The sequence below is a fragment of the Trichechus manatus genome, unplaced genomic scaffold, assembly GCF_000243295.1.
Source record: "Trichechus manatus latirostris isolate Lorelei unplaced genomic scaffold, TriManLat1.0 scaffold00041, whole genome shotgun sequence".
Lineage (NCBI taxonomy): Eukaryota > Metazoa > Chordata > Mammalia > Sirenia > Trichechidae > Trichechus > Trichechus manatus.
In genome coordinates, this window is record NW_004443977.1 from 10,252,700 (window position 1) to 10,274,971 (window position 22,272).

The following is a 22,272-nucleotide window of genomic DNA, read 5'->3' on the forward strand; positions in this document are numbered from 1 at the left end:
AAATCTTTCCACGTAGCTTTGCTCTGTTCTTGGACATAGTTTAACTCTAGACGGAAACCTTGAAAATATGCATTAATGATTATAAGAAAGACTGGTTAAAATGTATAAATGAATCAAAGCAAATCCACAGACAGCACAAGGAAAAATCTTGAAGTGCTAGGAGGTCACGGACACCTCCTCCATTCACAGAGCAATATATGAAGAGATAACGAGTCAATCCAACAAACGCCTACTGGGTGCCTAATATGTGTAAGGCCCCCGTCACAACAGTGAAGAAGGTCAAGAAGTGCAGCGAGTCTAGAAGCAGGCAATTCCAATCTTTTCCAGAGGAAAAGCTATTTATTTATAATCTCCTCTAAAGTCTTCAGATTTCTCACAGAAATGTTCACAAATCATAGGCAGGAGAACAGAATGGCAGTTATTAATCCCAGGATCAATCATTATCAGGTGATCCAATGAAAGGGTAACAGACTGAGAATGAGGAGACCTGGATTCTATTCCTGGCTCCAAAATCACCTAGATGTGAGAATGGCTTAAACCCAGAGTAATTTCAGGGTCTTTGTCTTTTTAAAAAGAGAATTGGAATATTTTCTCTCACAGGTCCACTATAATGTTAAGTTTAATTAATATTATGTATGTTCTCTTATTTAATCCTCACAACTCCACAGTAATGGTGTAACTAGTATCACAATTTTACAGATGAAAAAACTGAGTCCTAGAACATTTCAGTAACTTATCCAAGGCAATACAAGTAGTCTGAAAGTAGTGGAGCTGAGTTACAAATTCAGGTCTGATAGTTCCAAAGCCTGTGCTCATTCTACCACAAAGAGACCTTTGGATGTGACTCCTAGGATCATAAAATGGTCAAAGAGGTAAAACATTTGAAAGTCAAAATATGAAATATTAAGAATTACATGAGATACTAGAAAAAAGAGATTATGGGAAGGAGGAGGAGATAAAGTAAAGTTGGCCAGAGTAGAGATGAGCTCAGTGTTAGAAAACTGAGTCCCAAAGTCTTATATATTCCATAATATTCTGCAGAGACTTCAGAACCATTACATTATCAATGTGAATACACTACGTTGTAGAGGGTGTATTGCTGGTAAGAGTTGAGCTGCATAATCTCTCTGGAGGAAATGTGGCATTATGTTAGCAAGATTACAGATGCATATACTCTGACCTGGCTATTCCACTTCTAGGAACTTACTCACACACTTACACTCAAAAAGAGTAAACACAAGGACATTCACTGTATATCAAAGCAACAGACTGAAAACAACTTAAATGTCTACTAACAGGAGATCAGTCAAATACATTCTGGTACAACCAGCTCAAACACTGTGCAGCTACTGAAGAAGATCAAGGCAGGTTTCTAAACGTATTAATATGGAATGATCTCCAAGTTCTATAATTAAGTGGAAAAAGTAAGGTACTGAACAGGCTGCACAGCATGCTAACATGTGTGAAAATATATACATATACACAGAAATACATCTGATTGTGTGTGTATATATGTGTATGTATATGTATGTGTGTATATGTATGTGTGTGTGTATATATATATACATGGGGCAGTTCTACTCTGTCCTATAGGGTCGCTATGATTCCAAACCAACTTGATGGCACATAACAACATGTGTATATACGTAGATGTGGGTGTGTGTGTGTGGCTTTCTTTAAGAATTCACAAGACTCTGATATCAGCAGTTGCTCTGGAGAAGGAAAATAATGAACTGGAGAAGGGGATAGAAGGGAGATCTATTTTTTTCACTGTATACCCTTAAAGGTTGTTTGAAATTTTTGACTTTTACAAGAGTTACTCATTCAAAAAAATTAATAAAAACCATCACAAAAATGAGTAACAAACAAAATTATGTCTGTTTGACCTCACAGACACACACACCAGCCTGAAATAGTATCCGCCTACATCCCTGCCAGTGTCCACTGGTTCTTTTTCTCTATAAAGTTTCCTCAGGTTCAGAGGTTTCCCTGGATTGGCATTCTTCTTTTAATAATAAATATTTTATTTTAACTTAAAGCATAATTTTAAGCATTTTTTCAAAAGATAATTTCTTCTCACGGCTAACCAGGACTCACCTACTCCAAACACTGCCATCTCTTTCCTTATTACAGCACCCCAATGAGAGGAATTTGCTTAAAATATATATTTTCAATTATGATATTATTATACCAGCTCATCAGCCTCCAAAGAGAACTGCCTTCCCAATCTCATTAACTGTTCTGCTAGGGTCATGTACTGCAAAATGAGACTGCTTTACCTATTGTGTGGACTCCCCAAAAACTGCCCAAACGTTTGATCCCAGGACAAGCATTATTGAGAGAACAGTGCCCCCTGGTGTCACTTAGAAAAAGCTACAAGGGCCTTGCTTTTAAATAGGTACAGGCAGTTAGTTCCTGGGTTACAAACGAGATCCATTTCCAAGTCTGTCTTTAAGTCGAATTTGTAGGTAAGTCAGAACAGGTACATACAGTTCTTATTTAGCATCAGTTAGTCAAATGTTTGTCTCACTATATAGCATATGTTTACCTTTCTATGCATATAAAGAAGCTCTAGTGGCATAGTGGTTAAGAGCTCAGACTGCTAACCAAAAAGGTCGGCAGTTGGAATCCACCAGCCACTTCTTGGAAAACCTATGGAGCAGTTCTACTCTGTCCTATAGGGTCGCTATGAGTTGGAATTGACTCAACGGCACACAACAAAACAACAACAATGCATATAAAACATTTAAGAAACACTTCCAAACGGCACAACGTTTTCATGAGCATCACAAACTAGCAAGTAGACAGGTTATTATGAACCATTGTATGTATTTAAATAAAATGTTTACTGTAATAGACTCTATGGTAGTCCGTTCTTAAGTACAAACTGTCCGTAAGTTACTAACTTGGGGACTGCCTGTAAATTCTATACAGTATATCTAAAGCAGGAAGGAAATTTTCAGAAAAAGAAATTCAGTTCAACAAGTGTGAGTGACTACTATATGCTAAGTATTGTTGCTGAGCCTTGGAAATCCAAAGCTAAATGAGAAGTAGTTCTCCTAGCACTCAAGTCTAGCTTTACTGGGTTTCAGATCAAAAAAATCAAAGAACAGTTTTGCAACTACAGACCTTTTGGTTAGCAGCTGAGCACTTAACCATTGTGTCACCAGGGCTCTTTTAATTAGCGAACAGTAGACGCTTAATAAAAGCTGAATTAATAAATTATGAATAAAGACACTCCCTTTGCAAGGAAAAGATATAGCAGTCAAGAATCCTTTTTGCCTTCTGTTTCGCAGAGGAAAGTCTTCTAATGCGGAAGAATTTCACATGGTGTTTGTGAAAATATAAGAGCTCTTAGAGCTTCATTCATCTCAAAGCAGCTGGCATTCCCTTTATTACACATTCAAATTGTACTTACCAGGGAAGGACTAGCTAGGATGCAGTGAAAATTCCAATAGAAGGGGAGACCAGAGAGCTCACTTCGTACTCGTAGTATCAATGCCTCTGCTACACGATCACAGGAGAAGGTAGCTTCACTAGGGCGAGCAGTGTCCTTCAACAACGGGCGAAGCAGATCATCCAAATGACAGAGAAAAGCTTCAGGAGGCGCAGTTAGGCGCTTGTTCAGCTCCTAAAGAAACAGCCGGAATTGCAAAGACTGAGAGTGCTAAAAGCAAACTGACTCCCTCTTAAGTAATAGCAAAGAAACGTCCTGGTTAACATGAAGACAACGGGCATGGGAAGATAAAAACATCAGAACAGGACAGAAGAAAACAAAAAGGAGAGAGTCACAAAAATCAGCTAGTCTACTTAACATTTCTGCCTAGGGCAAATCAATTTATCAAAACCAAAAAAAAAACCAAACCTGTTGCCATCGAGTCGATTCCAACTCATAGCAACCCTATAGGACAGAGTAGAACTGCTCCACAGGGTTTCCAAGGAGTAGTTGGTGGATTCGAACTGCTGACCTTTTGATTAGCAGCCGAGCTCTTAACCACTGTGCCACCAGGGCAAATCAATTTACAGACTACCTATATAGATCAAATAATAGTTTCTATACCGCATATAGTGCAGAAACTATACATACACATATACAACCATAAGGAAAGATTCCAGGGCTATAGGAAGAAGTCCTGTACATTAAGAGGAATTGTCTCAACCTGATTCAACCTTCTTTGGCAACCTACAGGCCAACAAGCTGGTTGATTTGAATGTCCCCTGACCTTCACTAGGAAAAATATTATATCCACCAAGACTCCCCCCCTTCCTCTCCCCCCATACTTCTCTTCACACTTACCTTGGCTCGCTGGCTTACCACACTAGTGTCCACCTGTTCGTGCCACATTTGCTGAAGATCAGAAACCAGCAAGGCATAGCCGTGTTTGGTGATATAAGCCTTGGCCAAGAGGGAGTTCTCAGCAAGCTGTAGCCATGCCCATGGTTGCATCAACAAGCCTTGTTCCAATTCTTCCATCTGCAAGAGAGTCCCAACTTAGCAAAGTTCCAGTGAGGGCACTGCTCAGACAGCTCTATATCAACTAAAGTCCTCCCTGATCAAACAGAAGGCATGGATTTACATTCTCCCCATTATAACCAGTTGAACACCAACCTTTGTTGTTGATGTTCTATGCCATTGAGTCAATTCTGACTCACAGCAACCCTGTGTGACACAGTAGAACTGCCCCATAGGGTTTTCTAGGCTGTAATCTTTACGGGAGCAGATCACCAGGTCGTTCTCTCAAGGAGCCCTTAGATGGGTTCAATTCGCAAACCTTTCAGTTAGCAGTCGAACACTTCACTGTTGCACCACCAGGTCTCCTTGAACACCAAACTTACCTCCTAATGACTAAAAATCTATTTGGAACTTTGAGGGATTTTCCCCCCATATTAAGTTCCTAGAGGGCAGAAAAACATCTCTTCTATATTGTCTAAGCCTCAGCATAATGGTATTAGTATTTCTGCTTTCTAGTAATATAAATTAACGTGGAAACCTAAACCATTCTTGTTGCATCTTTATCATGTTCCTAATACGTCAATGCTATCCATTCCCAGAACTTCTAGAAGAGAAAGAGCAATCTTGTCTTATAAAATATCATAAATCGTAAGTGCCATGGGCAGGAAATACAAATTATTTGATAATTATCTAAAAACAAAGCTCTGGAAGCTCTCAGGATTTGAAAAAAAAAAATCCCCCAAACAGAGGTTCTTAATCTAGAGTTGAGATTAGTCTAGATCCTCTGAAATTATAAACAAAATTTGTACATAGATCTATTCATTTTGTGGGTGAGAGGTCCATAGGTATTGGCAAATTCTCAAAGGGATCAATGACAAACAAAAAAGAATAAGCTTTGTATCCGGGAGAAAACAGAAAAGCCCCAAATCCCATTTCAACAAGAACTCGAATGATTAGAAAGTCATGCATAAAAAGGCACATCACAGAGGCAGACACTGAACTAACTTCCACATAACCTACCCCCCACCCCCCACCCCTACCCTCACCCCCTGGCTGCCGCCAATGATGTCATGCCCTGCTGCATATCCTGAAACTTCTGGAAACCAACTTTTCTATATCAACAGCTAAAATAGTAGCCTTAGCCTAGCAGATGTTCAGAAACTACGCTTGCTTGACTGGAAATTTGATAATTTTTCCTGTGGGTAAAAAAAAAAAAAAAAAAAAAAATATAATTTCTTTCATTATTTCAGTTTATAAATACAACGGGAAGACAAGTGCCAGGAGGAAAAATCTTAGAATGCAAAGAATAAAATCCCTTGTTACATCTGATTAACCCTGTTCTGTTCTTCCAGTCATTTTCCTCTCAGCCTAAGCCATTATTCTTCTAACTATAACCTAGCTTTTGAAGCATGGCTTTGTAACATAACTTAATTTGTACAGTCACTAACAGGTGTATTATAAATACATTGTGATTTTTATTTGCAGTAATGGCAAAACCTTGTTTGGAGGATAGGATTTCTTTTATATTTCCCACATGACGTTCTTAGGGGCAGAGAACGTCTTGGAATGATTAAGCTCACTAGGCAAGAATTCCTTGCTGCCAAAGGTCACAGCTGCAAGTAAGTCACCAAGTCCTTTTATCTCTCTTATAGGCACCCCCCACCCCTAGTGTGCACTCTAAGAGTCACCAAAATTGGGTAAATTACTCTAGACCATCACTTCGGAAAGTGTGAAAGCTCAGAACCCTCAGACTTTTTTTTTGGGGGGGGGGGCGGTTATTTAAAAGGTGGCCAGGGCCCACTGGTCCCATAAAGGAGTTGGCTTGGCTGTTTAGGAGTCGACTGCTCAACCATGAACGTCCCGTTCTAAGTCTGTGGCTGCTATATCTCATTCTTTTTTTCTTTCTTTCAAGGTCGCCTTTAACATTCACGTTAACCAGATTCACCCGTTTTAATATTCTTGAGTAGAAGAGGGTCGCTGAGCGGCAACAGCGGGGTGGGGTCGCCCGAGAACTACCACCTGCACCAAGTTCCATCCCTCGGCCTTGGGCCCCTCAGGGGCAGTTCCTCCGACACCCTGCAGAGGGCAGCAAGGCCCCAGAGACGATCCAGCTCGGCCACGCCTGTCCCTCTGGGAGTTGACGAACCCTGGGTCCCATTACCACAACCCCACCCTAGAAGCCCCGCCTGGCGTCGTTTCTATCCGCTCTCGCTAGAAGGCTCTTCGCCATCCGCCTTTCTGTTTCTACAGCACTGGCTGTAGGGTCACTATGAGTCAGAACTGACTCGATGGCAGTGAGTTTGGTTTTCTGGAGTTTGGCTGCACTGAGGCGCGGCTCGGGACCTCAAAAGGTAACAAAGCCGACAACCCACAGCTTCGTCACACCAAGCAGCAACCCGCCGAGGAATACACTCACATAAGCCTCACAAACCCCTCCTGGCAGCCGAGAGGCAGACTGCGCGCGCGCGCCACGCGCAGCCCCGCCCACTCCCTGAGGCCTCTCTCAGCACCCCGGCCGCGCGCGGTCCCTTCTGGGAGAGAGCGCCTGTGCCGGCCCAGCCCACAGGGCTTGAGCAGCCCCTTGCCGCCCGGCCGAGGCCCCGGTCCCGGCCGTGACTCGGCCCGATCCCACCTACCGTGAGCGTCTGCGAGAGCTCCCACCCTCCCCGCAGCAGCCGCCGGTGCAAACCGAAAGGCCTAGAATAGAGGTAGCCTCCCCTCCCCCCGCGCGGAGGCGGAGCCTTGGGCCACGGGGCGGAGCCCAGGCCTGATGTGGGCGGGGCCTCTGGGCCTACCGAGCTGATGAAGGGAAAGCGCAGAGCTGGTGGGCTACTCGGGCCTGGAAAATAAGGAGAGGGTGGGCAGCCCACTCACTAGTAGAGAGGAGGTAGTGGCACTCCTTGAGTCCCGTTAGCGAAGAAGAAAGAATACCGAATGAAGTGTAGGATAGAGGGTCTCAGGTTTGGATTTGTCAACAAACAAGTCCCTTCCCGTCTATGAAATGAGGGGATTGAACGTCACTAAATCTAAGGTCCTCACCAGCACTGGACTGGTTTAAGAGACGTGTCTCCTAAGCGTAAGTCCCACTGTCTGACCTCACCCTTTGCCTCTCCTGCCTCATTTCTCCATTCATCTGCATACTTATGCTACGTCACCCCCAAGAAACTTGAAACCTCTCAACTCACCTAGTACTTGTACAACTCATGGTTTTGTTCAAGCTGATCCCTGAGCCTGAAAAATTCTCCCCATCCATTCCCCGCCTCCCTTGTCAAGGCCAGCCTCAGGGCCCCTTCTTGTATAAAGCCTTTCCCACCTCCCCGTCACCAATCAGAATTAATTGTTCCCTCCCCTTTGCTCCGAGAGCATTATTTTAATCTTAATTACAGACTGATTGCCTTCTGCTTTGCATTTTAGTTAATCACGTAGGTCCGTAAGTGCCTTTGAGGGGGTAGAGACCCTGTATTGTTTATATCTGTAGTTCCAGAATCTTGCACATGGAAGGCACTCAGTAAATATTGGTTAAGTGAATGCTGGGGTTTAAGTGGCATTCATGGTACACAGGCAAAATCTTATTCATTCATGACCCACTAAACCACTGAAAGGTTGGTGTTTGGAACCCACAACTGCTCCGAGGGAGAAAGATGTGGAACAGTTAGGCCTAATTAATAGAAAGAAAGGCACACACCTAGTGGGAAATAGGAACTTTAGATGGGCCCAGGTTAGACACACACACACATACCCTCTCACTAGGAGAAAGTAGAGCCTGGGAACTGACTCCCCAGCAAGTTGAACTAACCAGACAGAAGTAGGCATCCTGGGATTACTGGGAACTAAATCCTTCTCTGGTAGGCCCAGGGCATGGCTCCCCAAAGCCAGGCAGCAAGTCTGCTGTCTCTCCTGGCTCAGAAGGCTCTCCTTCCTCATCCCCAAGGTCTTCAGGCAGTGGGCAGAGGCAATGGAGGGGCTGGGGGATGCAGGAACATAGGTTTTGAATGGAGAGAGGAAGCCCATACTCTTGGACAGCCTTCTCTCTGGACATCTGAGGCATCCAAGTCTCTTGGGCAGCAAAAGGAGATGGAAGTTCTTGACGCAGGCCTCTCTCAAGCTGTGTGCCTGCAAAATAGAGGTTGGTCAGGCCATTGTCCAAACTAAGGAGTGATGACTTCCTGGCCACTCCCTAATCTCTATGGCCTGGCATCAACTTACCAGAAATGGTGTTCTCTAGGAAGAAGCCCAAGAGTCCAGCCAGGAAGATGGGCTCCGTCAGCAGTGAACGCAGGAACACATCCAACGAGCTCCAGCCTACAGGGGCCAGACAGGAACTCTGATCCTATCCAAGGCTAGAGAGTCTTATCCTTCCAGGCCTAAACCTAAGTCTTGAACTAAGGACAGTTCTTTCTGAATTGTCATTCTATCTTCCCCTGCCCCCATTTGTCCCTCTACTCTCCACTTCCCACACCCACACCCTCCACACAAGATCCCTGCTGAACACCCTGTCTTCTGAGCATCCACATGCCCTCCAGACATGCTTTGAGCACCAGGCTCCCTTTCTCTGTAAAGTTTGATATTAAAAGCCCCAATCTTATCTCCCATTTCTTACCTTCTGTGTTCTAGCCTGGGTTTCTCAACCTCTAATACTACTAACATTTTGGACTGGGTAATTCTTTGTTGAAGATCCCTGGTAGAACAGTGATTAAAGCACTCAGCTGCTAACCGCAAGGTTGGTAGTTCGAACCCACCAGCCACTCCACAGGAGAAAGATGTGGCAGTCTGCTTCCATAAAGATTTACGGCATTGGAAACCCTATGGGGCAGTTCTACTCTGTTCTATAGGGTCTCTACGAGTCAGAATCGATGGCAATGGGTAATTCTTTGTTGTCTCTTCTGTGCGTAGAAGGATGTTTAGCAGCATCCCTGGACTTTACCCACTAGATGCCAGTAACACCCACCCATCCTGGCCCTGTTTATGGTGGTTAAAAATGTCTCCAGACATTGCCAAATGTCCCCTAGGAGGGAAAATCACCCCCAGTTGAGAACCATTGCTCTCGACAAACCAAGCCATTTGCTGTACCCAGGACATGCCCTATGACTGCCTACTTCTATGGCTTTGTTTATGATGGTTCCTCCGTCAGGATGATCTTGTTCCCACTTCAAGACCAGAGAAAAGTTACTTTCTCCATGAAACCTACCTGGATCCTCTCAAACAGAAACCATCTCTCTCACCATTGAGCACCACAACTCTTTATCTGAATCTTTCTTGTTCTTTTCTTACACATCTCATCTTTTTTACTAGACTGTAACGCCTGCAGCATCTTTGTATCCCAAGGGGCTAACATAAACCAAAAAAAAAACAAACCTATTGCCGTTGAGTTGATTCCTATTCATAACAACCCTATAGGATAGAGTGGAACTGCTCTATAGGGTTTCCAAGGCTATAAATCTTTTCGGAAGCAGCCTGCCACATCTATCTCCCGTTGAGCGGCTGGTGGGTTTGAACCACCAACCTTTCGGTTAGCAGCCGAGCACTTAACCACTGCGCCACCAAGGCTAACATGGTGCTCAATAAATGTTTGTTAAACAAATGGATAAACTGTTTATACCAAAGCCCAGAGGAGGGTGTGGGGCCAGGAGTCCACAGAACCTGAAGCCTCAGGCCCTTGCTTTCCCACTCCCGAACAACTCTTCCCCTCCCCACTCCTCCCACCTGTGATGAGAAGGACTGGGGCTTCCCGAAGCCATCTTGGCAGCAGCAGGGCTATGAAGATAGAGAAGCCGACTATGAAGACATTCCGCCCAGAGTCAATGTCAGCCAGGTGGAAGCTGGAGAATCCAGTAGACAGAACCACAGCCTGGGTCACACCCAGAACCCCACCTGTATTGTATGGAAGAAATCCAGGGGGTTGGGAGAGGGCTGGCACAGCAAGGGGTAGTACAGAGCTGGGCAAGTGTGGGGAGAGGGGAGAGACAACCAAAAGGCTTGTTTCTGATTCCGCAAGAAGCCCAGAAGCCCAGTCAAGAGGCCAAGATGCTGGGCCGAGAAAATGAAGGCAGCTGACACATACGCATATCAATTATCCAGGGAGGATACTCAGAAAGCAAGGGTGCCAGCCATAAACAACTGGTTGGTTCATACTGGTGAGTACGGGCTCCATACCAGCCCTGCTGATACATCCACTCACCAAGTACAGGCAATGGGATGGTGGTGAGGAGCTGGGCCAGCCTGGGGGAGAGCCCGAGCCCCACACAGAGCAGTCCTACCAAGTGCGCTACTCGCCGGGATCCAGCCTAGTGAAGAAAAAACACGAGAAAACACAGCTACCTCCTCAGATTCTTCCTAGATCTTCACCTGACCAGCTCATTCTCATCATTTGGATCCCAACTTAAATGTTATCTCCTTCAAGAAGCACTCCTGACCACTACATCTAAAGGTGCCTCCTTTACTCATCCACTATCCCACTTACCCTGCTTTGTTGTCTTAATAGCACTTACTACTCTCCAGAATTTTTTAATTGTCTGCCTCTCCTTCTGTGAAGTCCTCCAAGAGGGCAGGGACTTTGTCTGACTGTTCTTCTCTGGAACCCTAGCCCTGGCACAGTGTCTGATGCATAGAAGGAGTTCAGTAATGGTTTCGTGTCTTCCCAACACTCCCAGCCCTGTATACCACTCCTAGGCACCTCTCTAAGTGAGAAAACTATTATGAAGTGCCTAACAGAGCGGTGGGCACAGCTGGCTATCAGTGTGAGTTCCCTTCCCTCTCCTGCACCTCCACCCCCCACCCCCATCCTGGGTCCAAGGACCATACCTGGGTAAGACTCAGTGTGCCCACATTGGGGAAGCTGGATGCAGTGCCCATGGGACTCCCCAGTAGCCCGGCCAGCACACTGCCCAGACCCTCCAGGCTCAGCCCTCGACTGCAGGCATGTGGAGGTGGTGAAGGCAGATGCAGGAGCTGGCCACACAGAGCATAGCAGCCCAGGGAGCTGGTGGAGGCTGCCAGGGCCATGGAGATGCCCGCAGCCAGAGCCCTGGGCGTCAGCAAGGGCCAGTCCCACTCACCTGAGAAGGAAGAAAGTACTGCTTCAGGGCCAAACTCAAGTCTGAAGCATCCCCCTGCTGCCAACTACCTTGCCACGAGAATCCTAGATGCCCCATTGTCTTTGAAGACAATGCCTTAGGACAAAACAACTGAACTCTAAGGATAAAGGTTCAACTCCTTGGTCTACAAGATCTGCTTTGGTCTGACCCTTACCTCTCTCTCCAGTCTCATCTCCCGCCACATTCCACCTCATTTCCTTCACTCCAGACGTACTGGCCTTGTTTCAGGCTCTTGTACTTGCTGTGCTCCCTGCCACCACAGGGCGTTTGCATGTGCTGTTCTTGCTGCCTAAAATGCTCTTCTCTCCTGCCTTCATCTATTTATCCCCTACTCATCTCTCACATTTCATCTCAATGATAACTCCTTAAGAATACCCTTCCTGACCTCCCTGATGAAGTCAAATTCCTCCAACATAAGCAAGCTCTCATGACACAAATGTACCATCCCTTTGTTACACTTACCACAACTGCAATTTTACACTTACTTGGGTGACTATCTAATTAGTATGTGTATTCCCCAGTGGACTGTAAGCTCCATGAGGGCAGGTACAGTATCATCATTGTGTCCCCTATCACATGCCTGGTACATAGTCAGCACTCAACAGACCTTTATTAATAATGAATGAACAAATTTCATGTACAATGCCTCAAAAGTAAACTTTATCTATAGGTCACCAAGTCAAATGTCTATAGGAGTAGGTAACATAAATGTGTAAATTGGGTAAGAAATATCAATAGGAAGTGGGGGACTGTGAAAACTATAGATTTTTTAAAATGCTGACTCAAGTAAAACACCTGGAGTGAGGGGGTGGAATTAACCCTCAGACTTGCAATGCCCCTCTTCTATATATTTTTTATTGTAATAAATACACATTTCAACAATTTTCACATATACAGTTCAGTGACATTAATTATGTTCATCATGTTATTCAACCATCACCCTTACCTGTTCCCAAATTATACCATCACCCTTATCAGAAGCTCAGTGTTCCCTTCATATATGTTTTGAGAAGACACAGGATTTAACTCAGAAAAGAAATCCATTAAATCTTGAATTCAAATAAACACCATTAGGTGAGTAATAGGACAGAGGACTAGAAAACCCACCTGGGTGAGGTAGCCAAAACCATGGTGCCTCGATGGGGGCAGACAGCTCCAGGGGGATAGTGCTGAGACCCAGAAGGGCAGAGATGATCCACACACAGGCCACAGGGAGCAGCACCTGAGGGGCGAAAAAGGGAAAGAATAGAATTTGTCCCCCAGAACCTTCCGAGCCAGCCTTGGAGGGATAGACAGAAGCCAAAAGGTAGGGGGCCAAGGGGGCCTTCCATGCCAGCCCTCTTAACCTCGATTGCCTCTGCCCAGGCCCCCACATACCGAGAGAAGCCGGAAAGCAGGGATGTGAGCACAAGTTGGAGAGGCTGAAGCTAGCCTCCAAGGGCATGGTGGTAACTGGCAGGAGCCCAGGTGCTGAGAACAGACCACCATGAGCAGGATAAGCCTAGGACAGAGAAGGAGCTTTAGGAGCAAGATGAAGCAGCACCCTGAGGGGTGTTAGTGAACGTGGAGTGGGTAGAATACAATAAAAGGGGGTCTCAGAGAAGAAAACCCTCATCGAAGGGGTAGGAGGGGCACCTTGGGGGACAGCAGGAAACAGCATGAAAGTCAGACCAGATGAACCCAGGGAAACTCTTCGATTGAAAATCTAAAAAAGTGTTGTCTGCTCAAATGGCTGCTGAATCTGATAGGGCCAGCAGCTCTGCCTTCCCCAGTCCCACACACCACCACTGGTCACCATCCCACACCTCTCAGGACTCACGTACAGCAAGGCCAGGCCCCAGTGAATGGAGCAGAACAGGGCCACCTCCCTGTGGGCAGACAGCCCTGCCACAACTAGGCCGGGGGCCAGAACCAGGGGCCCACAGTGGGGGAACAAGCGGCCAGGGACCCCCAACAGCCCCAGTGTGCCCTGCAGCAGCCCGGATACCACCACTGCTCCGGACACCTGCAGAGTATAGGAGAGGACACTCTGCTCAATCAGGTTGATTTCAGCCCTAGACCTCCTAACTAATTCCAGGGACAGGTCCTTCCCCCAACCCCTTCCCCCAGAGCATCTTAGTCCCTGCATAATGGAAACGGGAGCCTCCCAATCCCCCACCTTAGCTCTTCTCCCCAGGAACTCACCTCTCGGAGAGAAGTGTTCCCGGGTTCCAGGCCATGGCAGCCAGGCCCCCCACACAGGCGCAGCATGAGGGAGGCTAGGAAAGGTTTAGGGCGCAGAGAGGAGAAAGGTGGGTAAGATAGACCCCCACAGCTCCACACTCCTAGCTGGTGCCTGGCCCAGCTCCAAGGCCCCTACAGTGCCTGTAAGTCCCACCATTGCCCAATCTCAATCCTACTCCCACCTCACCTGTATATTCAGAATAGCACCCAGCCCACCCTCACCCCCTGCCCTTGCTCTGTGCTCACAGTTGCCAGGTGTCTGGGTGGCCATAGGCAGCTTCTGGCTGGTCAGCACCAGAGCCGGGATAAGGAACTCCAAGGATGGGGCCTGAACGAGAGGCAGCCTGTAGGAACAGCAGCCTAGGCAGCTCTGGACACATGTGGAAGCCAACAGGACTCCCCCCAGTCTCTTCTACCCTTCAGGACCCCAACCCCCCTCTCTCCAGTGAGGTTCCTTCACCTGCTGCCCATCCAGGTTTGTAAGGCAGTGGACACACCACTCGAAAAGAGGCTGGAGGCCAGGAGCTGGGCATAGGAGTAAGAGAGTCCTCCTGGGGGGAGACTGCGGAGCAGGAGCAGGTGGGAGACACAGAGCAGAGAAGCCAGGACAATGATATGCTGCAGGGGGAGGAACGGGGTGGGGTGGTCCTCAGGCACACACCTCTCCCAGGAAATATCGATTTCCCAAGGGTCTCTCATGCCACATCTACCCCACCCACCCAACACCCTCCAGCCAATACCAACCCCTGCACCTCTGCCTCCTACCTGCAGAGCCAGAAGACAGCTGAGGCCCCAGGGAGGAGGCCCACCCAGAAAGACCCAAGAGGGGGTCGAGGGAATCTGGGGAACAGGTAGTGATGGCTGGAGAGCCAAGGCATCCTGGGAGCCCACAGACTGAAGTTGGCTGGGATGTGGGGGTGATCGGCTCATGCTGCCCGGCCTCTGTCTTATCTTGGCTTCCCTGGGCCAGAGTTAAGTAGACAGTAAGAGGTCAGAGTTTGGGTGGAGTTAGCTGCCTGAGGTGGGGAGGGGGTGGGACTGTCAATGAAGCAGAACAAAGGGATGAGGGATTTGGAGCAGGAGGCGGCCCTTTTACCTTTGCCCAGCTCTTGTGCAACTTCCATCACCCATTAACCGGGGAGCCAAGTTCTGGACCCCTCCCCCAAGAATCTCCATCCAGATCCCCTACTACTAGACCAGGCTCTGGAAAGTAGGATAGGAGGGTGAGGAGACCTACCAAAATAAACTGGGGAGATTTCGTAGACTGTATTCTCCACTCAGCACCATTTAGAGCCATCACTGCTGCATCTGTGGTTCTCACCCTTTTCAGGACCAAACCCCCTTGACCAGCTCAAAATGAAATTCAAGAATAATATACCTTATATCACACAGGCTGACAATGACCACCACTCCATATAATATCCTCATATAATGGAGAAATAAAAAGTAATTTATAAAAAAATATATTTCAATATGTAAAAGCTTAGGCACAACTAAACCAGAAGACGAGGTAGTTCAATCCCCAGTCATATGCAGAACCACTATGAATTTGATAACTACAAATGCCAATTGATACTTGTGTTTTATTGGTGACTCAGAAACCACAAGCAGTGCAGCCATTGATAACCTGATTTTCTAAAATGATAAACAAATCCTTGGTAAAGTGCTGAAAAAACAGAGTACCATTTTCTCTTAATTTACATGGAGGTGCATTTCTGGAAAACTAAGTCTTTTTCAAAACGTGCAAAAAGCTTTTTCTTGTTTACACATACAAAGGAAGACAGTTCTAGGTTCAGATAAATATAAACAAGTTTTTCATACACATGATGTCCAGCAGGTCATTCAAAAGTTGTCTTGGGAATTCCTTATACTGAGGGAAGGACCTCTCGAGGGAGATTCCTGAGCATTTCAGGATATCTAGCACCCAACGACAGTGGGTTTGTCTTTTGGTTTAGCACCCTGCCCAGGCTGACTAAATGCCAGTAGCATCCCCTCAAATCCTTGTGGCAACCAAAATGATACTCCATCAATTTCCAAAATGCCCCCTAGGGGGCAGTACCACTCCTGCCGTCGATTATCTTAAGCCTGAGCCAATTTCGACTCAGTGCCCCTGTAGGACAGAGTAGTACTCCCTCGTAGGGTGTCCAAGAAGCGGCTGGTAGATTCAAACTGCTGACCCTTTGGTTAGCTGCCACAGCTCTTAAATACTGCACCACCAGGGCTCCAACTTTAGCAGTTCCAAATACTCTTCGGTCCAACGGCCAGGAACAACTTTTCCTTCTTCCAGCGATAACTCAGCCTTGGAGTTCTTATAACATTGCGGACTACTACGACACATCATGACAGTGAGGAACTCAGGGTAGAGAGAAGTGTGCCTTGGGGACTGCCCTCAAGGAACTTTCAGGGTTCTGATGGCCCCTCTCCAGATGTGCTTCAGGATCCACAAGAACATGCGACAGACAGGGCCAACCCCAGGCATGATACGATCACCATCTGTAACCACGGCACTTGAAGTTGAGCGGTGCTGGGGTCCCAGGGTGCTGGGAGCAGGGACGGGGGTGTTTGGCATAGGACCCTGCAACTAACAATAGGGAAGTTCCGAAAAGGGGCTCAGAGAAAACAATTTGTGTGACGGGATCAGGAAGTAAGGAGGCTTAGAAGGCAGATCCTGAGAGGAAAGACCTTCAAGGGCTGCCCTAGAAGGAAGAGTCCAGGCCATGCAATTGAAACTGTTTATTGAAACCTCAGTTCTACAAAAGCGTGAAAAACCCAGATACAAAGCAGTGGCCAGAGAGGCCTGTGAAGAGAACACCAGAAGAAGAACCAGAAGAGGGAAGCGTAGGAGCAGGGCAGTAAGAGAAGGTGGAAGACAAAAGGTCAAGGTTGAAGGTCCCATTCCCTGACTCCATTAGACTGCACCTAAGAGACGGGCGTGTAGAGGATTTCCCACATCACCCAGCCTTCCCTCAACAGCACCCACCTCGGCCCTATTAGTCCCTGGCTATCATGCCGCAGAGACATCACACAGACCTAGGTTAACCTGTTCCTCCTTCCCTCACCCCACCTACCCCATCTCCCACCCTCCCACCCTAGAGAACCCAAAAACAAGTCTAGAAGAGCCCCAGGGAGGTGGAGAGTCAGGGGCTTCTCTTCTGTTGATCTGTGACACAGCCCAGTCAGTGAGCTGAACCTTTCCCAGGCAGTATCACTGCCCCAGGCAAGCAGCCAGCCACTGAGGTCTGGGAGAGTGAGTGGCCTTCTGTTGTCTGCCCCACAACCCCTTCAGTCCAGCACTGGAGAACAGGGGACCAGCCAAGGACCCAGAGAGGTAGACAGGATCTAAACCAAGCTCGGCTCCTCCAGGTTCTCAAGGACTCCCAAGTCCTCTTAATGCATTCCTCAGAGCCTTCCCTAGCCTGGGAAAATGAAAGACTTGAGGCGGGCCAGCTCCATGACACTGAAAAGGGAACATTGCTGGGGCTGGGGGAGTAGAGGGGGCATCAGGCTCCAAGACCAGGGGGGAGCCAGGCCATGGGTGTGGTACCAGGTGCTGGGAGGCCCAGTAGAGACCGTATGGTTGGTGTGGTGGCAGGCACGGCAGGTTGGGGAGTCTCTCTGAAGCTTCTGGCAAAGGGGGCATTTGTGGAGAAGAGTGGGAAGGGCAGGAGGGTCTGGGGAAGGCAATGGTGGGGCAGTCAGGGAGGCCAGAAGACTTCCCCAGAGCGAACGCAGCCCTATGTCCCCTTCCAGGCAGCTGGAGATGTTAGCAGGAGACGGCAGGCACTGTGGCACAGGAGAAGGTATGCAGGACTCCAAGAGGCACCTGGAGGCCAGTCTAAGGTCAGGGGGACCAGGTGGAGGGCTGCAAGACAGCCCCAAGGACTGGTGGATCACAGCCACTGATGCCACAGCCAGGGCCACACTGCTCACATATGCCATGGCTAACAAGCAGGATAGCTGCAGCAGAGAGGGTAAGAAAGGTCAGTGCACACATTCTTGGGGGCATCTTCCCCTAAAACATGCTTCTAAGGTCTGTAACACACCCACCCCTTGTCTCCAGAAACTTGTCTCCAAGTTAAAGCTCTCTGTAGCCATTTACACCCCACCTTACCTGACTACTCCTAAGTCCCACCTACTAGCTTTATGTCATCCCACCCTACATACCAGCCCTGTCAAGCCCCATCACTCCTCACCTTTGCCAGCTGCTGACAGAGGGAGCCCAGGGCCAGCTGCCAGGCTGGCTGCTCCAGCAGAACACACAGGTCTGTGTAGGTGTACCAGCCCCGCCGCCGCCCCTGCTGCTCAGCCACACTGGTGGAAGTGGAGAAAAGAGAGACAATCCACAACTCTCCTGCACCCTCATACCCTGCGAAACCTTCATAGGCCCTCCACCCAAAAATACCGGGGAGGGGCTTGTTAGACTTCTAGGCTATCTGCCGAACCAGAAACTGAGGGTTAGGCACCAAAAATCTGTATTTTAAATGAGCTTCTCCTGCCTCCACCCTCCCAAAGGTGATTATAAAGAGGACACACAAGTTGGGGAACCACTACCTTGAGCAATTCCTTTCCTTGTCTCCTCCCTCCCCCCCAGTTACACGGATCCTCTTCTCTAGCTCCTACGGCTTAGGCCTCAGCCCACAAATCCCTCAAGCCCCTGTTCCCAACTCCTAGAACCTACCAGCTCTCCAGCCAGCTCAGCACCTCAAAGATCTCCCGAGGGTCAGTGTAGAGATGCCAGTCCTGAAGGTTGGACATGTAGGAGTTGGATATGAACCAGTCACGTGATAATAAGAACAGCAACAACAACTACAACCACCACTATGACTACCACTTAGTTGGCACTTACTGTGTGCCAGACTTGGTTCCAAACGCTTTTATGCACTCACTCGTTTAATCACCACCTATCTGGTTTCATATCATACGCTCCATTAAGGGCAAAAGAACAAGATTACCCTGAGCAGGATCTGTGCCCACAGAGAGCTTAAAGTCATAGAAAAAAGCACAGAGAAAGTAGAGAAGGAAATAAAAAGAAACCCTAAGACAAGCTCTGACTCAGAGTGTACAAGTATTGTGGGGCCATGGAGGGACACCGGAAACACTCCACTCCTGCCTTCACCACTCCAGGAACCTCCAAAGGCTGTGGTTAATCAACAAGGGCTGGGAAGGGAAGATAGAATGCGGACATGTACAAAGAGAAATGAGGGAACAACAGCAGACTGAGACAGAAAAAACAAAGAGTGAAGGGAATGTAAAGATGGGCCAGGGAAACAGAGCAAGAGAGAGAGAGCAGCTACTCACCATGGCACTCAGGAAACCCCTCTCCAGGGCATTGAGAGTGGGCACAGCCACACCCCCAGCAGCTCCCCACTCGTCATTAAAGACCTCCTCCTCCTCCCCTTCATCATAGAGGTACTTACTGGCCACCATCTACAGAGAAAGCAGAGGTGTCGTCAGTAATGTTCACACCCAGCTCCTGGAACACCAGAGAGATGAAAGGAAGGGGGCGCCTTACCATGGAGATCAGGAACAAGTCAGAGGATGACACATGCTGTAGATAGTCTGGGTTTCGATGCCGGAGCCGCTCAATGTACACCAGAGCTAGCATCATTGCACAAGGGGAGATGCATGCCTCCCTGGGTGGTAGAAAGAATCAGTAATTAAACCCAAGCGGCTCTCAGCTCCTGTAACTCTTATGATACTCAGCCCTGAATTTTTATATTTTCTTTTTAGAGATAACCATTGTTCTCTCTCTAGGACCCAAATAATCTCATACTGTCCCTCTCAATTCCAGGCTCACCGCGACACATGAGCTACGTATTTCTTCTGAAGTCGGTGAATAGGGCTGGGGGCTGCCTTCTGTAGCAGTTCCACAGCAATGTCTGCAAGACACAGAAGGAAAGCAGGATAAACAACCCCTCCCCAACACACACACACCAACCCCCACTGGTAGCAGCATAAGACCCAGATACGTATTAGCTGAGCCCTTGAGAACAGGACTGTAGTAACAAAATAGAGACCAAATTCTCCCACGCTGAGACAAAAAGTCCATTTCAAGTTTGGATTTCAGCTCCTTCCAGCAGGAAGGCTTATTTCCCATCCACCTGAAATTACCCAGAATAAAGGTACCTTGTTTATTTTGGAGATAAATGATGGATTACTTGAAAAATTCAAATTTCAATTAAAATTTAAAGTTTCTAGTATACAAATACCAAGAGTGACAACAATTTGTGAGATACCAATTTTTTTTTTATTCATTTAGACTAAAAGAATATGAAACAAACCACGTTCTTGAACCGAGTACCAAACGAGATGGTTGGGAAGAGACAGTGCAATTCGCCGAGTAAACCTACAGTCATTTTGGCGACTGCTGACAACCCCATTTTCATGCTTCTCACATGCCCGGACACACCCCACCGGCTAACCTGCCACAGGGCTGGAGAGCTCCTCTAGGCTACAGTCGGCCTCCCAGTCCCAGCCATAGTAGAGTCTCTTTCGGAGCCGCGCGCTCAGCTTCTGGTGTCCCGGGAGGAACTGAAACAGAGCAGGAAGGTGGTGGAGGATGAACTGCAGGGAACGGTATGATGGAGAGCCTGGCTCTGGACTAGAAAGGGGGGAGCGGGGCCGGAGGCCTGCCGTATTGCCAATGGGGCCCCGCCCCACCCGGCCCCGAATTCTTGGATTGTTTGCCAATGTCAGCCTGGTCCAGAGCGGGGGAATGTCTCCAACCAGGGCTCCCCGGTCTGGTCACCCCACCCCCATCCCTACCGCCGCGATTCTCCCTCAGGGCCCAAAAGCCAGGGCCTCGAGTAGGCACAGTCAGAGCGGCTGCCACCGGCTCCGGAACACGAGAGTCAGGCGAACTCGCGGCTCTGCTCCGGCCCGAAGGGGGAGCGCCTGGGTCCCGGCTCCGAGCGCCAGGAGGCCGGGGAAGAGGCCGGCCGCGCGCTCACCGTGAAGTCCTGGAAGCCGGAGAGAGAGAAGGTGCCTTCTTCATCCAGTAGGAGCCCCGCCAGGTCCATCGCGCCGAATGCCGTCGTCCTGCGAAGGAGGAAGGCAAGAGGACTAGTCGTAAGGGGCCGGGAACCGCCCCTGCTCGAAGTCCACCAGTCCGCCTGCCTCCCTGGTGCGGGCCAACGCGCTCGCCCGGGCAGCCCCCTCCTCTTGCGCTGGCAGCAGGCGGGGCTCGGGCGGGCGGGCGCCTCTTCCTGTTCCGCCCCGGGCGGGGCGCGGGGCCCCGGGGGCGGGAGCTTGGCTCGGCGCATATCTCGTGGAGTGGAGAAGACCCGGCTGCGAAGCGCGGGCTCCCGCGTGTGCCGCGCAGCGTGTCCGTCCAGCGTTTACAGGCCGCGGGAGAGTCGCCGGTGAGTCTGCGCCCGGGACCTCCTGCCGCACAATCTGCCGCGCCGCCCGTTCCGATCGCCGGCTTCGAATTCCTGGGTTCTCTGGGATCTTGAGCAAGCTACAAAGCCAAGCCCCAGCGTGCCCTCGTCTGAGAAATGGGGACAATTCCTAGGGGACTGTGCCGCACTGAAGACAGAAGAGACAGACCATTTGGTACCAATGTAATGCTAATGTGAATGAAGCAAGACACTAACAGCGAGTTGCTCCCAAATTGTTTAAAACGGGAGCTACACACACGGCAACATACATAAAAAACATCAGAAAAGATACCACAACAAACTTCAAACAGTGGGTGAACTGTGGACAAGGTGGGAGGGAAACTTACTTTCCGCTGTATACCCTTCAGTATACACGTAGCTGGAAATTTTAGCAAATTTATTACCTATTTTGTAGGATTGTTTAAAGAATTAAATGATCTGAAGGAAATATAAAGTGCCTGGTACGTTGGAAATCTCAGTACTGATATTAACATGTCCCCGACAGTAAACAGCACCTAAACAAGGCTTTATTTTTAAACTTGCACGTCCCGTCCCACTCCCAATCTCATGCTTAAGGAGAACGAATTTCAGTGCATGGAGGCAGGAAAAAGATTTACAGAAAGCTGGGAAAAAAACTTTTCTGAGTAGCTGAAGCTGTTTTTGAGTCTATGGAGTCACGCGCTGGTGTTTGTTTATCCGCTGAGGGGAGGGAACAGGAACTGGGAGGACGAGTGCGTCGAGGATTGACTATCGTGAGGGCCGCCGCCCAGCCCTGAGCAGCAGCAGCAGCAGATGCTACCGGGGGTCCCGGGCGTCGTGGGAAGCCTGCTTCCTGCACTTCTGATCGGCATCACACCAGGGATACTGGGCCAATACCAGAGTCCCTAGCCGCCCTGCCTGCACACGGAAGAGAAGGAGCTGTAGTCGGGGAAACACCGATATTCGGTCCATCGGCCAGGCGTAGTACACCGACGAACTCCGACCTCTGCTCACGACTTCGGCAGCCAGAACACGCACCTGCGTAGGCGCAGCGTCATCAACAGCCGGCCGGCGCAAGCGCCGGCCGCCGTCTCCAGGCGGTTAGGCCGCGTCACGTGACGGAATCGTCCCGCCGTCACGTGAC

At 48.7% G+C, this 22,272-nt stretch overlaps 4 protein-coding genes across 6 annotated transcripts in view; 1 reads left to right on the forward strand and 3 right to left on the reverse strand.

Moving 5' to 3' along the window:
- NHEJ1 (non-homologous end joining factor 1) overlaps positions 1-7,156 on the reverse strand; it is a 118,350-nt gene extending 111,194 nt beyond the window's left edge. For both annotated transcript variants that reach the window (XM_004376392.2, XM_023731311.1), the window contains exons 1-3: positions 7,090-7,156; positions 4,298-4,474; positions 3,419-3,631 (exon numbers count right to left, since the gene is read on the reverse strand). In XM_004376392.2, the coding sequence (XP_004376449.1) occupies positions 3,419-3,631; positions 4,298-4,474 (390 nt within the window). In that variant the 5' untranslated portion in view covers positions 7,090-7,156. The remainder of the gene's footprint in view (positions 1-3,418; positions 3,632-4,297; positions 4,475-7,089) is intronic.
- A 1,117-nt stretch (positions 7,157-8,273) lies between these two features.
- SLC23A3 (solute carrier family 23 member 3) lies at positions 8,274-14,700 on the reverse strand. Of its 2 annotated transcripts, none has more exons than XM_004376328.1 (12): positions 14,536-14,700; positions 14,231-14,388; positions 14,017-14,114; positions 13,732-13,805; positions 13,371-13,552; positions 12,925-13,048; positions 12,655-12,769; positions 11,255-11,508; positions 10,632-10,737; positions 10,157-10,324; positions 8,660-8,755; positions 8,274-8,566 (listed from the first exon to the last, which is right to left on the reverse strand). In XM_004376328.1, exons 1-12 carry the CDS (start codon positions 14,698-14,700, stop codon positions 8,274-8,276), a joined length of 1,833 nt encoding a protein of 610 aa, XP_004376385.1. The 2 variants fall into 2 exon arrangements, with proteins under 2 accessions (XP_004376385.1, XP_004376384.1); XM_004376327.1 differs by having other exon boundaries at positions 13,993-14,114.
- A 1,788-nt stretch (positions 14,701-16,488) lies between these two features.
- On the reverse strand, positions 16,489-20,969 carry CNPPD1 (cyclin Pas1/PHO80 domain containing 1). The gene is made up of 8 exons (XM_004376329.2): positions 20,721-20,969; positions 20,193-20,301; positions 19,568-19,649; positions 19,283-19,403; positions 19,069-19,197; positions 18,449-18,510; positions 17,964-18,081; positions 16,489-17,727 (listed from the first exon to the last, which is right to left on the reverse strand). Exons 1-8 carry the CDS (start codon positions 20,787-20,789, stop codon positions 17,182-17,184), a joined length of 1,236 nt encoding a protein of 411 aa, XP_004376386.1. The 5' UTR covers positions 20,790-20,969; the 3' UTR covers positions 16,489-17,181.
- The window catches only part of RETREG2 (reticulophagy regulator family member 2), a 7,898-nt gene continuing 6,423 nt past the window's right edge, over positions 20,798-22,272 (forward strand). The window contains 3 exon segments of the mRNA XM_012555537.2: positions 20,798-20,823; positions 20,922-21,131; positions 22,154-22,233. Coding sequence (XP_012410991.1) covers positions 20,798-20,823; positions 20,922-21,131; positions 22,154-22,233 — 316 coding nt within the window.